Source organism: Condylura cristata, unplaced genomic scaffold, assembly GCF_000260355.1.
Source record: "Condylura cristata isolate star-nosed mole 26May11 unplaced genomic scaffold, ConCri1.0 scaffold00016, whole genome shotgun sequence".
Taxonomy (NCBI): domain Eukaryota; kingdom Metazoa; phylum Chordata; class Mammalia; order Eulipotyphla; family Talpidae; genus Condylura; species Condylura cristata.
Window position 1 is genome coordinate 22,113,855 of NW_004567117.1, and position 15,439 is coordinate 22,129,293.

The 15,439-nt window shown below is 46.1% G+C and overlaps 1 protein-coding gene across 1 annotated transcript in view; it reads left to right on the forward strand.

Annotated features, from left to right (window-relative positions):
- The window catches only part of FHOD3 (formin homology 2 domain containing 3), a 385,640-nt gene that overhangs the window by 228,261 nt on the left and 141,940 nt on the right, over nucleotides 1-15,439 (forward strand). Inside the window, exons 7-8 of the mRNA XM_012725906.1 lie at nucleotides 7,578-7,689; nucleotides 14,352-14,446. Coding sequence (XP_012581360.1) covers nucleotides 7,578-7,689; nucleotides 14,352-14,446 — 207 coding nt within the window. The remainder of the gene's footprint in view (nucleotides 1-7,577; nucleotides 7,690-14,351; nucleotides 14,447-15,439) is intronic.

Here is a 15,439-nt window from a genome sequence, read left to right on the forward strand (position 1 = left end):
TTCTTGTTAGCTTTGGAACAAAACTCTTGGCAGCTTTCTAAGTAGAAGCCAGAGGTCTGATTTTATATGTTTAAACACTCTTCCAAAATATTAAATGCCCTAAGATCTACTCAGCCAGTAAATACTATTAGATTTTTTGTGTTTAATCCTTCCAAATGGCTGGATTAATATGTATTTTATTAATAGAAATTTGGATAAAAACTGATTTTCATGATGCAGTTGAGAACATTGAAGAGAATTCACAGCTGGAATTTACTGATGCTCCATGCAGTTTTGACCTTAAAAACAACCTTTTAGAGCTTTTACTGAAGGTTTCTATGATTATAAGAGTAATACACTCTTTGTAGAAAACTGCAGAAATAAAAAAAATCATCTGAATTGTTACAACATAGATAATGATTATTAATTTTATACTCGTCCCCCTGATTTTTCTTCGAATTTTCTTGTATAATTAAATATGAGCATTTTCCTGTTATTGCAACATTTGAAGAACATGGAGTCAGGCATGTGTGGCTTGGGACTCAGCCTCAGAGTGGTCCCGCAGCCACAGTGCGCCTCTGCCAGCTGCCTACCCTGGCCCACCACTCCTCCTGCCTGCCAGCACTCACCTGCCAACCTTCTCTCTCCACCCACCTGAGCAGACGTGTGCTGCCTGCCAAAGCCCTGCTAACAGCACGCTAGCCATTGTTCAGGTTTAGCTGCTGTCCCCGGGCATGTTTCCAGGGTTGATTATTTACCAAAGAAAGTTCTTTTGCCTTGATTACTGCTCAGAAAAGGATATCTGTCACTCTGCACCCGCTTACATTTTGTACCACAGGGAAAGATGGGATCCTCTAACAGAAAGAATCAGCTTGGTCTGTGTATTTCTTTAACTTCTTCCAGAAATTAGCTGTGCCATCACTTCCACAGCCACCCTGAACATGAGATTTGCATCTGAAAATAGGGGTGTCGCTCTCAGGAAGCTACCTAGCCTTGGATGGGTTCCCTCCTTCACTTTGCAGACATGATCAGGGTGTTTCTTCAGCCAGTGTTTCTTCTTTCAACAATGACAGGGGATTTATGGTCTGTTTTAGCAACTGTCTTCATAATTATATTGTACATTCTACTGGCAAGTAAACAAAGTGCATAATTTCTGGCCTTACTTTTATCCAGTATACTTTGAGGAAACTTCCTGCTAAGGCTCCCGGATTTTTAGCTCAATAGAATAAAATGTTGATGTGTAACATCATTATTTTGATATTACTTTCAACAGTCTGCTGTATTTTACATTCTCAAGATTTCATATCCGTTACCTGAAAGGGTCCGTAGTCTCACGTTTGTGTACTGTGTCTATCCCAAAGTTGGTGCCCTCCCAGCTAGGTGCTTGAGGCTCTAAGGAGGTGGCCATCAGCCCTGGGGCCACAGCATCTGGATGTGGAGCCAATGGGCTCCTTTTCTGGCTAACTGGAGTGTGCCCACTCTGGTTCTACACTCCTCCCATGGGAGTATCTGACCTCCAGGGCCTGAATTCTGTACTCAGGAAATACAGGTTTTTAGTTCTAGAATGGCCCACCTCCTTTTGCAGACAACCTCTCGATCATTGGAAAGGGAGGGTTTGGGGACTGGAGGTTTCTGCTGGACTGTCTGGTAACCAGCACAGAGGCCTCAGGGTCCGTTCTGAGTTTCAGTGTAGGTCACTGGAATAAAAATGTTTAAATCAAAAGTTCTTAAAGATTAGTACCTTAAGCCACTTAAATCTTGAGTATTTTTTTTAAACACTCAGCGTATTCTTAGCTGTCGTGAACTTGCACAGCATGGCAAAGCTTTATAGATCAAGTTATCTTACCAATTTCCAATTCAGTTTTAATAACCCACATGTACAATATTTATGCTTTTTTTAGTGGAAAATGAAACAAATGGAACGGGGTGTGTTTTTCTAACCCTCTTTGTAATTTAAATCCTGAGGTTTGGAAATTGGTTTCTTTTATGGTTGTTGAATTTCTAGAAGAAGAATAAGAATTTAGATTTTTTGGGTATACTTTATTTCTACTTAATAAGCAGCATATTTGACCTTCTAAGTGTAGTTCTTGTGTTTCTCTAAGTGCAATAAAAAGCAAAGGGAGTTCCAGTTGGCTTTTAAGTACAAAATTACTGAGAAACTCCCTCTTATTCCTTTTCCATACATCTGGCAGTTACCTTTTACCAAAAACCTAGACACCCAGATTCTATACTGGCTGCCTCCACAGCCTCTCTCTGCAATGACCCTGAAAATTGAGGAGAAAAAGCAAAGCACTGTGTCCCCACTATCCTGCTTCCCCTCTCTCCAGCCCAGCTTCCTGGCACCGGGGTGACACTAGAGCTCTGAGTTATTTATGGAATCTGGAGGTTTAGTCTCGGGACTTGACCTGACAAATGTTACATCCCTAAGTCAAAGACATCTCTATTCCTCTGGAGGCAGGACCACTCTTTTCTTTTTCCAATGCTGAGTAGGAACTGAGAGTACTATCGATAGCTACAGCAAAAAGTAAATGTCAGCCCAGGCACCCTCTACCCCCCAATGTTCTAAATACTTAGAGAAGCACAACAGCTCACAGCTGGCTATGTGTCCTCCTCTCATGCAGGAGTTATCTCTGGTTCCTGGCGTGTACTGTGATTTACCTGTGCACTTTAATGCAGCACATAATTATAACAGACAGTGTTAAAATAGAATGCCTCCCCTAGAGTGTAATTACAGAAATGGCAGGTGAGAGTTAGACCAAAGGCTGAATCGAGAGCCCCTCCACCTCCTACTCCTGTGCTCAGCCTGTGTCCTTGAGCCCTGCAGAAGTGGGATTGTTTGCGTGAGCAGGTACTCCAAGACTATTATAGGGCTCTGCTCCCGACAGCCCAGGAGGGCTGCCTGGCTTAGCCCTGAGCCATCTGACCACCAGTTCTGCCCGTTAGATGGGTGGTCCTCTAGGGAGTGCTCTCTCTCTCAGGTCCTGGACTCTGTGGGCCTCTGGTGTGGGAGAAGCTCTCAGGCATGTGGTGTGGTGATGTCCCAGGCCTTCTCTAAAGCGAGAAAACCATCTCTTGGAGGCAGGGCAGGGCTTCTTTACTCCATCTCAGAACCTTGCAGGTGCTAGATACCTTGAAAGTCCTCAAGACAGCGTTCAAAGTAGAATCAGAGCATTGATTAGGAACAACTATAAATAGAGCTGACCCGCCCATGCCCATCCAGGTGTTGAGTTCCTTCTGCAGCCGCCTGAGCAAGTGGCCACTGAGACCCCGCACGTGTCAGCCTGCTGTCCTTGGCTAGTGCCCCTGAGACTGAGTCTCCATGTTGCCCTGGAGGCTTTTAAGTATTCAGCAACTGGTTGCTTTATCTTTCTATGTGATCCACGAGCCATACAAATGAGAATCAATTCTTACTGATTTTCCCTCGCTGCTGGGAAGATGAGCAGGTGTTTGAACCTGTATGCCACTGCAGTGAAACTCTTCGTTAGAACATGAAGGCATCTGGGCAGCCTGAGCCCAGCCTGATTGGGACGCCGCTGCCGTGTCCCTCTGAGGAGGTGCCAGCCCTGAGCCGTGCAGTGGTGCTGTCCGGTGTGCTGGGTGGGCCCCTGAGCCCACCCCACCCATGCTCTTCCACGTCCTGACCTCTCACTGGCCTCCGGTTTGCCCCTTCTCAGTGGATGTGGGAATCTCAGTAGTCAACCTGGTTAGCATGCACCTGAATCCACATGGCACCAACAGTGGTTTTTTTTTTAATAGCTTTGAGATGAGCAGCGTGTGTGCACGTGGAGGAATGGAGATGTGGCTTCCACAGTGGTGTTTCCAAAGTCTCGGTGGGTTTTCGCAGCGTTCCAGATACTTGAGGTCATCCGAGCCAGTGGATTCTGGATAGCTGAGTGTTCGTAGAATGCTCTTATGGCTGTTTATTACTTTCAAGTCTATGCAGTGAAGCTAACAAGGTATTTCGACAAGGAATCCTGCTGGACATATTTTGATTAGTTAGGACATGTTTGCAATTAGTACCAGGCATTTTCAGAAAATTATTGTGCTGGTGTCTTTTGTTTTTCCAAAGTAGTTTATCTAGTAAGTTTGTTATTAATTTTTAAAAGGAGGGCTCCAAATGTTCATAAGCATAAACAGACTCAGTAGGATCCAAGTTCATAGAAAGCTAAAATCATGAATCAGGAGAGTTGGGGGGGGTTTAAAAATAAAATTGCAGTGTGGAGAGTGGTCTAAACAGATTATATATCAGAGGAAGATGATGTGGATAAGCATGTTGAGAGCAATAGAAAAAGACTGCTAGAAAACAATGGTTTCTTAAGCAGAGAGCCACGTAGGGGTGGGTGGTTGAGGGCTCTGGTTTCCTGGGACCATGCTGGCTGAGATTCTGGGACCACAGAGATGCACAGAAGGAAGCTTGATGTTTGGGCAGAGGGGGTCCTGCTGAGACCAGCTGGGGGTGGGGAGGGGTTGGCCAGCAGCCAGGTTCTTTCCCAAGAAGGCATTTAGGAGGTTCAAACCACATAATGATAGTCCTTCTGCTGAGGAAGTCACCAAGCCTGGACTTGCTTGGTTGTTTTATTTACTTGAAGAAATGTCTTCAGCTCACACATACAAAGATAGCACAGCTCATTATGCCATACCTTCCCCTTCTGCCCTCAACCTTGTAGTTGTTGAGAAAAATACTCTGGAATTTAGTCTATTCCTAGGCTGCGAGCAGACAGGCGAAGTGGGACTCTAGCGATAAAGGTGAAAATACTGTCTTCAACTTGGTGGTCAAAGCTCTCTTGAGACTCGTCGCCCTGTGTGGTTAGGACATGACCTTGCGAGTGGAGCCCGGGGCAATGCCTGTCCTCCCCACGGTTGTGCAGGGGCTCAGCTATACTGAGGAGGGTGACGAGTGGGACATGGAAGCTGGGGAGGTGGGCCCAGGTGACTTGCTCCACACACTATGGTGGGGAGGGCTTTGAAGAGCCAGACTCAGTGGGGGGTACCTGCCATCCTGACCCCTGTGTAATTCTGAATGAACATCTCCAGAGACTGTCTCTGCCACCAACTAGCTTATTTTCTGGTCAGGGCTTCAGAGGAATACCATCTGGACAAATGTGCATGTAGCAATTGCAGCATAACGGATGGGAAGGAAATAGAGAGTGAGTGAAGTGAGAGTGACCCAGGGCTCCTTCAGAGGAAGTCTTCAGAAAAGCATTTCCCATGAGGGGAAGTTTCTCAGACCAGAGGATAAGAAAAGGCAGGTACTAGGATGTCTGGTTAGGGAATAGCTAACGGAAAGACTCAGGACCACAAATAAGCTCTGGTATGTTAAAAACACATAGCCAGGCGACCACTGAGAGGCAGGTGGGTGGAGAACACTGGGTGGGAAGGAAAATGACAGGAGAGGTGGGTAGGCTGCTTGGCAGAGACTGAGGCATGGTGCCTGCAGGGTGGGCTTCACCCTGCAGGAGTGAGGAGGTTTGGGGGTGTGAGGGCACAGGGGCCCTCTAGCAGCAAATTGGAGACTAGATTTTAGGGGAACAGAAGTACTTAGGAGGCTGTTATGGTGTCCAGGACGGACCTGGAAAGCAGATAGACTCAGGATAGCTCTTAAAGGACGCTATCACGGTGGTAATTGGCTGTGGTGGGGGGGGGTGTGTAGGAAGGGGGTTGCTGGCACCACTTGTGGATGGTGAGCCTGGTACTGAGAAGGGGCTGGCACTGACAAGTTGGGAGTGGGTGGTGGGATAGAGGGAGGATGGGTGAAAACCTGGAGTTCTCTTGGTCACGTTGAATTGGGGCTGCCTATTATTATCTAAAGTGGAGACGTCAGCTTGTTGTGCAAACACCTGGCCCAGGATTTTGGTCAGCTCTGGAGAGCAACAGTTAGTATTGAGTCATAAATGGAATTTGAAGCCAAGAGAGACGAGACATAGTATGTGGAAAGAGAAGAGACGAGTGCCCAGGAGTGAACTCTGAAGGTCTCCCCACACCCACCGAGAAGTTGACTCCCTAGAAGAAAGAAGCAAAAGGATACGGCCTCGCAGGCGGCAGGCGGGTCAGACATGGGGAGACAGAATAATGTCTTCCTGGAGCAACTGACTGTGCACCTGCTGTTGAGAGTTGAGCTGAAAGGACCCAGAAAAGTAACTGCTGGGTTTAACAATGTGGAGGCCTTTGGATACCTTGACAAGAGTGACTTAATTTGCATAATGGTCGAAGAACCAATGCAAGTAACTCCAGCCAGGTATAGTGGCAACTTATTTAAGAAGTTCTCCTATGAAGAATGCTCAGGACACGGGCAGAGAAATGTGCAATCAAGGGAATGACACGATGTACCAGGAAAGCTGGGCAGGGACAGGCAAAAAGGCTTGAGGTGTTTGCATGCTTTTGGAGAAATGACTGGGCATGTGTGGAATTCAAGTTGTTCCTTTAGGAGTGAGGTCTATGCGAGCCCCGGCTATTCGCTGTGAGCAGGTGCCTCCAGGAGGCCCTGGGTCTCCCTTGGACTGCAGAGCAAACTGCAGCTGAGTCTTCTCAGCTATGATGGGGCCTTCAGTGCATCAGGCAGCAGCCGGCCTGCATTAGAAGAGGGGTGCCAGCCTCGAGCACACAACCAAGCAGGCTCAGTGGCCAGCTCATGAACTGCCTCGTTTGCCCAGTGATGCAATGTCCAAAGCCCGCTCTGCCAAGTGCCATTCCCGGTCCTGCAGACACATTGCAAATGAGCTCGCTCTCCCCTGGAAATTGCCTCCGCGCCTGCCTGTTGGAGAGCTTGACACTGACAAGCACATTATTGGATTGGGGTGTGCTGGCGGAACATCCCAAGGCAGGCTTGCTATTTCTTGGAAGCAGTATTTGAATACATTTTCAGGAGGTAGTGGTGGGTGAATTCCTTGAGGGGGAGTTTCCTGGAAAGAAGAGGAGTCCAGGGGGGGGAGACTATGGATGAAGGGCTCTAGCAGCAGCCGGGGGACAGGGAGGGCCCGGCCTGCAGCAGCCACAGGGTTGGCTGCACTAGAGTGGGGAGGTTTGGGAATTCCTTGGTGCGGGTAACCTGTGACCTGCGTCACAGCAGGACCCCTGGAGTGCATGGTTCCTCACAAAGCCTGCACCTGGACCCAGTGCATGCGAGGTTTGGGCTCCAGGCTGCTCAGTCTTAAGCCCAAGCCTTAGCTGAGATTCCTGCTTACTTAGACGAGCCGTCGTGAACGTGGGCAAGTCATTGAACTTGCTCTGTGGCTTCCTCCTAGAAGCGAGGATTATGATCCTCACCATCAGGTTGGAGTCTAGGTAACATGCAACTAACTGGGTACATGCTGCCTCACTTGTTGACCAGCCACCAGAGTGAGAGCTGTAGAACCAGAGGCCCTGGGTTCAAAAGAAGCCTGCTTCTAGTTCTGGCTGTGTGATCCTGGGTTACTCTGTGCCATAGGTGTCTGCTCTGTGCAGTGGGGAGCGTATTAAAATCTGCTTCCGAGGCACCCTAGGAGGGAATCTGTGTGGTTGCTGGGAAGAGCGCCTGGCCAGAGCCAGCTGCAGTGAAGAGGACGAGGCTTCAGGCACGCTCGTGTCTGCAGCTACGTGATGGTTTTCTCTTGTCTCCACAGTTCCGCCTGGTGGTGAAGACAGCCCTGAAGCTGCTGCTCGTGTTTGTGGAGTACTCAGAGTCAAATGCTCCTCTTCTGATTCAGGCTGTGTCTGCTGTTGACACGAAAAGAGGTGAGTGGTCCCCTGTCTTTGTTCTGTTAAGGTAAAAATGCCTGGAGTAGGGAGGCTTCCACTTTTTATGGGTTCAACCAGAATTAAGAGCTCATGTGTAGAGAACATTTTTTAAGGATAGTAAGTCTGAAGATCAGGGATGGAACATGGTTCGACAGTGAAAAGACTTCCCCAGACAGCAAGCGTCTGGGCTTAACTTTATGCTGTGTCCCAACCCCTGTACACACAGTACCAGATCTTTTCCCCACTGGGGTCAGGGTATCCCCTTTTCCCCTCCCACATGCTTTATTCACCTGGACCGTTAGAAGGTCCTCAAACCATCTCTCTCCCTTCCTCTATCCCATGCCCCTACCTCACTGGGGGCCCTCACCTTCTTTCACCTGGGACCCCTTGCTTCCTAGAAATGCTACCTGGTTCTCCTAGAGGATTCCTCTCAAAACACAGAGTGGGCACATCATTCCCAACTGAAAACCTGCCAGGGGATTCCCAGTGAACTGGGTTCAAATTGTTTAGCTTTGCTGTCCAGCCCTGCCACTCCCATATCCTACCTGGCCTGAAACCGCCATGAGTCAGTGGGCTCATGTACAGAGAACACCTGAGACTCATCCTTTGTGCAGGTGGTCTTTGCCTGTCTCTCAGGAGCAAATGTCCTGATCAAGGGCAGGGGCCCCTTGGTGTCCTTGCACCTAACTGATCCCAAGTAGGCAGACTGGCCACACACACGTGATGAAGAATGAGCTTTGGATTGACTTCAGGAGTAATGATGAAGTGAGAGCTAAAGGTAAAATGCTGGGTTTTATTTGTCTTTAAAAACAATGTTGGTTCTGTTCCACAGTAAGTCAATTGTTTTCATTATTATTGTCTCCCCCCACGACTCAAAGAACAAAAACGTGATAAAATTTGTTTTCATGATTATAATAGTAATATTGTAGAAAATTTGTGGGGTGGGAAATAGTGTGAAGAAGACAATTTAAATTTAGGAGACAATTAAGTTATGGGAGAGCAGAGTGAGGAGGGTGTATGGTAGATTCTGGTGGGGGACAATGGGTGGCTGGGTGGTAGGTGTGATGTGGTGACATACATCTGAAGTATATGACCGGATACCTCTAAATCATACACAACATTGTAACCCAGTGTTACCTGAATTAAAACAAACGTGTCTAATCTCACTAGTCAGAGATAATTGGTAACATGTCTGTATATTTCCTTACAGCTTTCTCTGTGTGTTTTATGTACAAATGAGCCAAGATAACCACTAACAAAAAGAAATGAGGAGACTAAATGGTATGCTTTGACTCAAACCATGTGTCTCTGACTTAGCATTGCTTAGCATTGACCCACCTTACTGAATCCAAAGGGCAGAGAGTGTAGCTTAGTTACTTTGAAAGTCTGAATGTAAATTAAAATCATCCAGGTCAGACTTTCATGACATGCTCATGAATGCTCAGGAAAGTGGCAGCCTTGGGCATGGTGGGTCACAGACTGGAAGCAATGCCAGGTCTGTGTGTGGGTGTGTGTGATAGAAACAAATCCAAGTGCGTGTTCAGGGGCTGTGAGTGTGGAAGGTGGAACAGATGGGGTCAACCTGCTTTCTTCCATAACATGTTGCCATTGGAAGTTGAGCACAGAGACTCTTAAGGTCAAAAGCAGATTATGGGACCAGCTGAGAATCTTTCATGGACACTGCCAAAGATTCAGAAACAAAGTTGAATTTCTCTAGGTCAACTGATGAGATTTAGAGCCTAAGGTGGAGTTTGGGAAGAGAACAAGACCTGTCCTTTCATATATATTTGTAGGATTCATAGTCCATCTCTCAACTCCAAGGGTTACCCCATTAGGGGAATCTTGTCCTACACTGCAGGTAACCCCTGGACCCTTGTCATGGGGGACAGTTGTATTAGAGGGAACAGACCTCTCGTGATCTTCAGGTTCTCCTTTATTTCACTGAGCTGGGAGTTCAGAGTTCCCTGCCTTGGACTTTACATTTCAGAAGGGTGCCATGTAGGGTGGAGGAGTGATCTTGGGAGAGGCCAGGCCTTGGCAGCCTATATTCTAGACTCCATCTATAGGCTCAGCCACAGACTCTGTTATACTCAGTCTCTCCCTCAAAACAAAATGATGACCATCTTTTCCCAACTTGTAAAAATTAAAAAAAATTACAGCTAATGGATTATTTTCTCAACTTCAATGTTTTTTGCTTATAAAATTTCTTCAGGTTTTGGCAACTACTTAGCTCTCTTACTGAGCCCTAGATGAAGAAAAAAAATGAAGTGGAATAGCATTAATGGAAAAATTCAGACATAGCTTATCATGTCTGCTTCAATAGCATGTTTCTCCATGGACATGTGTGGTCTTGGACTTGATTTTATAATGCATACATATAACATCATCCTATTTTACTGCTAGTAAAATTGTTCCTGAAACCTATGATGGAATTAAACATATAAATATGTCATGGTGTTCTGCAGAGAGCAGCCCAACTTCCAGGTGTGTTTCCCCCACAGGTTTCGAGGTAGCTCTCCAGTTCCCTCTCAGCGGGTGAAGGAGCAGACAGAGGTGCCAGAAGTGACCAAGGGCTGCCCAAGCATGTCCATTGGTGCCCAAGTGTATAAATAAGCCATAAATTTTACTCCTCAGAGTGACTGTAGACTCATTCCTCTGGGGAATAGGGTGGAGAATGAAAATATCACAGGACTTTTTTTTTTTAATAGAAAGGAATTCTTTTAGCTGATGAAAACCATGCGATTTAAAGAACCAGCAAAGAAAATCAACAAATAAGCTAACAGTCCTCAAAAATGATGACCGCCTCCAGCAAATGGTGGTGTCCCAGAACAAATTACTTGGGTGTCTTTGTAAACATACATGTTGCATGTAGGTCAACTAGAAAGAGTCTTCTGGGTACATGGGTGATTCTCTCTTTAGCCAAGAGTGGGTTAGTATGGGAGCAGGGATAAAGAAGGAAGGATCAAGGTTCAGAGTTCATTCTAGAGTCTGATACTTGATTATGAATGAAAAAGAATGCCCCATTTGATCGAGGCAACTGTCACTTCTGCTCAGCGGCTGAATGAAAAGTAGGGCTTGAGTGAGTCTCCGGGGTTGGCACAGCGTACCTCTGTCTGCTCAGACAGCTGGACCCTTGTCTCTTCTGCTTACATCTTTAGGTTACATCCTACCAGGCAGGAAGAGAGGAAGACAGTGAACATTTACAGAAGCAAAGAGGGCTTTGCTTTGTCGTTTCGCCAAAGGTGTCCTTTCCCTGAGACCTTCCCTGTGTGTTTTCACAGGAAACTGCTTGCAAACCCTTTGCCCCTTGGACGCAACGTCCTTCTTTCTGACTGGGTGGGTCTGTCTCTCAGACACAGGGTGGGGCAAGTGTCCAGACTTGGGTAACTTATTTTGAAATTGCAGTCATAAATCTTGAATCCCACTAATATAATTCAGCACTTCTTTTGAAGAAGTTGCACTTTTCGTTTGAATATGAGGTGATGAGATATGACATAATTCTCAAACATGTGTATCACACATGATTAACCAGAGAATATATCTAGCCAGCCTTTAGGCAATCTTGTCCCTGACTCAAGAACATATTGATCTGTAAGTAATGCACAAAGCATGGTGGGAGTTAGAGGCTGACAGAACACAAGCTCCATGTCCATGATCATTTATAACAGAAGGATCTGTGTTAAGTGTTGAAGGACATGGAAAAGTCTGCCATGACCTTCTGTTTGAACATTAGACTACGCTCATGTCCAAATCACTGTGCGCGCTCAGTTTCTGTTGAGTTTAATGCAGAGACCTAGGAGGAAAGTAAGAAAGGAGAAAGTTGTGAACAATTTATTCTGTGCTATTTACTCCGGGTGACACTGTGGTTTGGTGGGAGCTAAAGAAGAAGTTCTGTGGGTAAGCGTGGGTGTCATCACCACTAACAATTACCATTACCATCACAGTGACTGATATTCCAGTGCCTTCCCTATAATGGAGGCCATATTAATCATTATTCATATAGAGCTAATTTATCTGACAAATATTTAAGCACCAATTATGTGCTTGCAAACTTCAGAGGCAAAAAAAGAATCTTGTGAACCTTCTACTCTACTGCTTGGAGATGGGTAGGCATGGAGATGGAGACAGACAGATGATAGTGATTAAATGAACTGTGGTCTTTGAAAGCACCCCTAATGCATGTAGCCAAAGGAAATGTACACCATCTGTTCCAGGGAAAAGTGTTTTATTTTACTGACACTATCATCCTGTAGGTGGATATGTTCACTCCAGTTTTTGTACACCGCCTAAGCTCTGTTCATTCTGCTAAGTTAAGGGGCAGTTTCTGTCACTTATGTGAAAGGAGAAGAACATAATGGCATTTTACTCTAATACAGAGCCCCCTCCCCCCATACATACATAAGCACTATATGGAGCAAGTAGTGGTGGAGGTGGAGGGGGTCTTGTGATGGGTTGTGAACTGGACACTTAGCTCTGCTAGGAAGTACCCCTGGGAAAGCTAGCAACTTCTGGTGCTTAATATAGGTCAGCTTGAGTCCTGCCAAGGCTAATTATGTAAAACCCAACTGTTTCCTACCTTCACCTTCACACTTCTAAATATTTCCTATTTTCTGGTCCTAAAATAAAAAATTGAACATTCATCCTAATAGTATATGAGCATGTGCAAGTTCCCACAAAGCATGGTGGGAGTTAGAGGCTGATAGAACACAAGCTCCATGTCCATGATCATTTATAACAGAAGGATCTGTGCTAAGTGTTGAAGGACATGGAAAAGTCTGCCATGACCTTCTGTTTGAACATTAGACTACGCTCATGTCCAAATCACTGTGCGTGCTCTGTTTCTGTTGAGTTTAATGCAGAGACCTAGAAGGAAAGTAAAAAGGAAATTCATGTTTTTCAATGAAATTCAGACAGTGATTCAGTGTTTTCATTTGAAGAATCAAAACGTGCACTCATATGCTTGTGTCTGCCTGAGAGAATGGGGGCTGGTGGACTAGTTTTGCTGCTTTCCTTTCTCGAAGATTCCCGCCTTATTTCGAGGCCTTTCCTTCCCTAAGTCCTGCTTTGCATCTTTAGCTCCAAAGTGAGCAACCAAGAAGCAGTTCTAGACCCACTAGCACCACTGGCAATCTTCATTTTCTCTTCCACTCAGTCTTCCTTTTAGCCAAATGTAGGCAGCCCATTGAAACATGTGCAGTAAGCTGAGCTGGGTGCTGGGAGTGATTGAAGCTCCCTCATACACACAAACAGGTTTTGAGCTGCGCCTGCACACTGAGAACCAAGACCTCTGCACCACATTGATTAACTGTCTTCAGGGAAAAGTGATTCCATTTCTGCAGTTTGAAGACAAAATAGTACGGTGATAAATATCAGCAAGAAGATAGGTCAGCAGTTAACAGGTAGAGGATCATACTTTGGGTTCACAGCTAGAAAGGGTTAGACACACTGCCAATTTCTCACCCAACCCATCTGCTCTTGCAAATAGTGTCAAGGAATTTTTACATCAAACATCTTACACTGTGCAATAGGTGTCTACTTCTTTTAGTTCTCCTGTCTCCCCCACTTGGCATCTCACTGGGCACTAAGTGCCAGGTGCTGATCTAAGAACATGGAGATAAGGCCAATACCATCGATGCCCAGGGGGAGATTTTATCTCAAGACCAGGAAATCAGCTCTGACAGGCCCACCCAGAACCAGCATTTTGTAGTTACAGGTGGTAGTTTCAGAATTTACTTTTATCACAAAAATAAGCACTACCCCTTTGAGATCTTCACAGAAAAGACAAGAAAAAGCTTTGTTTCACACCACCATGCAAAGGTTAAGGGAATACTTACAAATACTTAAACTATTTTTCTCAGGCACCGGAAATTGTGTCAGTACATCAAAGCCTCTGTGGCGTTGGTTGGGCAGGCCTGAATGTGAAGGGTTTTCCTGCTGTCCCCTGGAGCCAGGGTTCACCACCCATGAGCCTTCACCTGCAGAGCCCCATTTAGTCGCCACCATTTGTCAGCAAGCTCTCCACAGCTACCCGTCCTCACTGAGTGACAGGTTTAGCTGTGAGCTTTTGCTTTTTAAGTGCTTTTTACTTTGAGTTATCTGTGTTCTTGTGCTTCTGTCTAATTTACCCAATAGATTATGAATTTCATGAGGGCAGCCTTCCACTAGACTCTTCTCTTAAACAGCATTTATGCTTTAACTGAATAGAGATAATCTAATTTCTGAAACGTTTGCTTCATGGACCTTTCGCTGTTATAGCTCAGAGTGGACTGCTGCAATGAGTGCCCAGATGTCCTGCTGTCCCTTGCAGGAACTGTGGCAGAGCAAGCTCGTGGCACACTCAGGGAGGGAAATACATGGCCTAAAAAGCTGCACATGAGTGGATTTTTTAAAATTACATGTTCTATATGAAGTTGGCTTTTCAAGGAAAGAGTCTGCCTGACACTGAAGAGTATATGTTTGCAAGTAACAAGGATGACAGCATATATTTTTTCCTAATTAAAAGCATTTTCAATTCCACCCTAAGGCCAGTGTTAAATTTTGGAATTCAGTGACTGAAAACATTACCATTATTGGGTGACAGTCCTTCAGATACGCTGTGATGTGAGCTGGATAAGGAGTGGTGGATTGCTGTTTCTAATGATTTTTTGCTTTGCTCATAGGAGTCAAGCCCTGGTCAAATATCATGGAAATCCTGGAGGAAAAAGATGGCGTTGACACGGAGCTGCTGGTTTATGCAATGACTTTAGTGAATAAGGTTGGTTGGTGTTTGTTATGGGTGGAATGTTGTCCCTCCCTGCATCCCCAAAGATGCTTTTCTAACCTCTGGTACCTGTGAATGTGTCCTTTCTTGACAACAGAGCCACTGAGCTGTAACCATGTTAAGATGGTGTCATTAGTGTGGGTCCTGATACAAGAGGTCTGGTGTCCGTAGGCAAAGAGAACAAGACACATGTCGAGGGAAGATGCTGTGCACAGTGGGATTGCAGTCAAGCAGCCCTAACCCAGCATCAGGCTGTGGCCATGAAGGGCCTGTCCTGATGACACCTTGGTATCAGGCTTCTCATCCCTCAAACTCAGGAAGATTACATTTCTGTGTTTAAAGCCACCCTTCTAGGCATTCGTTAGGGTAACCCTTGAGAACTAATATGTTCAAATCTGGAGTCTGCCATCTGGATAAGAGTTGCATCACATCGACCCTGGCTCAGCAGCACAGCAAGGCGGCAGCGTGCACACGAGCAGCCCTTGCTGCCCACTGGCACGTCCACGTACCGTGCCACATGTGGGCCCTGGGCAGCTGTAGGCTGGCTGCACTTTGGCTTTCTATAAATAAAACCAGAAACATGACAGGGCTTCAGGATTGCTTTTCCATCAAGACGTCCCCTTAAAACATTTTTGCCTTAAGAATATTAATTGGCAAGTGTTCCCCTAAAGAAATAGTTCACAAGTCAGGGAGAAATGGAGGTACGCTTCTGAATTCTGACTGCTCAGGGGTGAGAGGAGGATTCCTAGGGGCCTGTACTCATCGTGGTGGCTCTTCCTTGTGTCCCCATCTGTCCTACTGCATCACTCCCTGGTCACCTTCGCGCAGACAGTAGCAGTCTTCAGAGTCTGTGCCCAGCAGGGTACTCTGATGATGGACCCCAGGCTGACTCTGGCTCTTCACTGCAGAGCCTCACCTTCCTCAGTCGCTGAGGTTGGGGGGATGGGTATCTCCTGCCCAGCTGTGCCTGAGACCCCAGGTGCCACA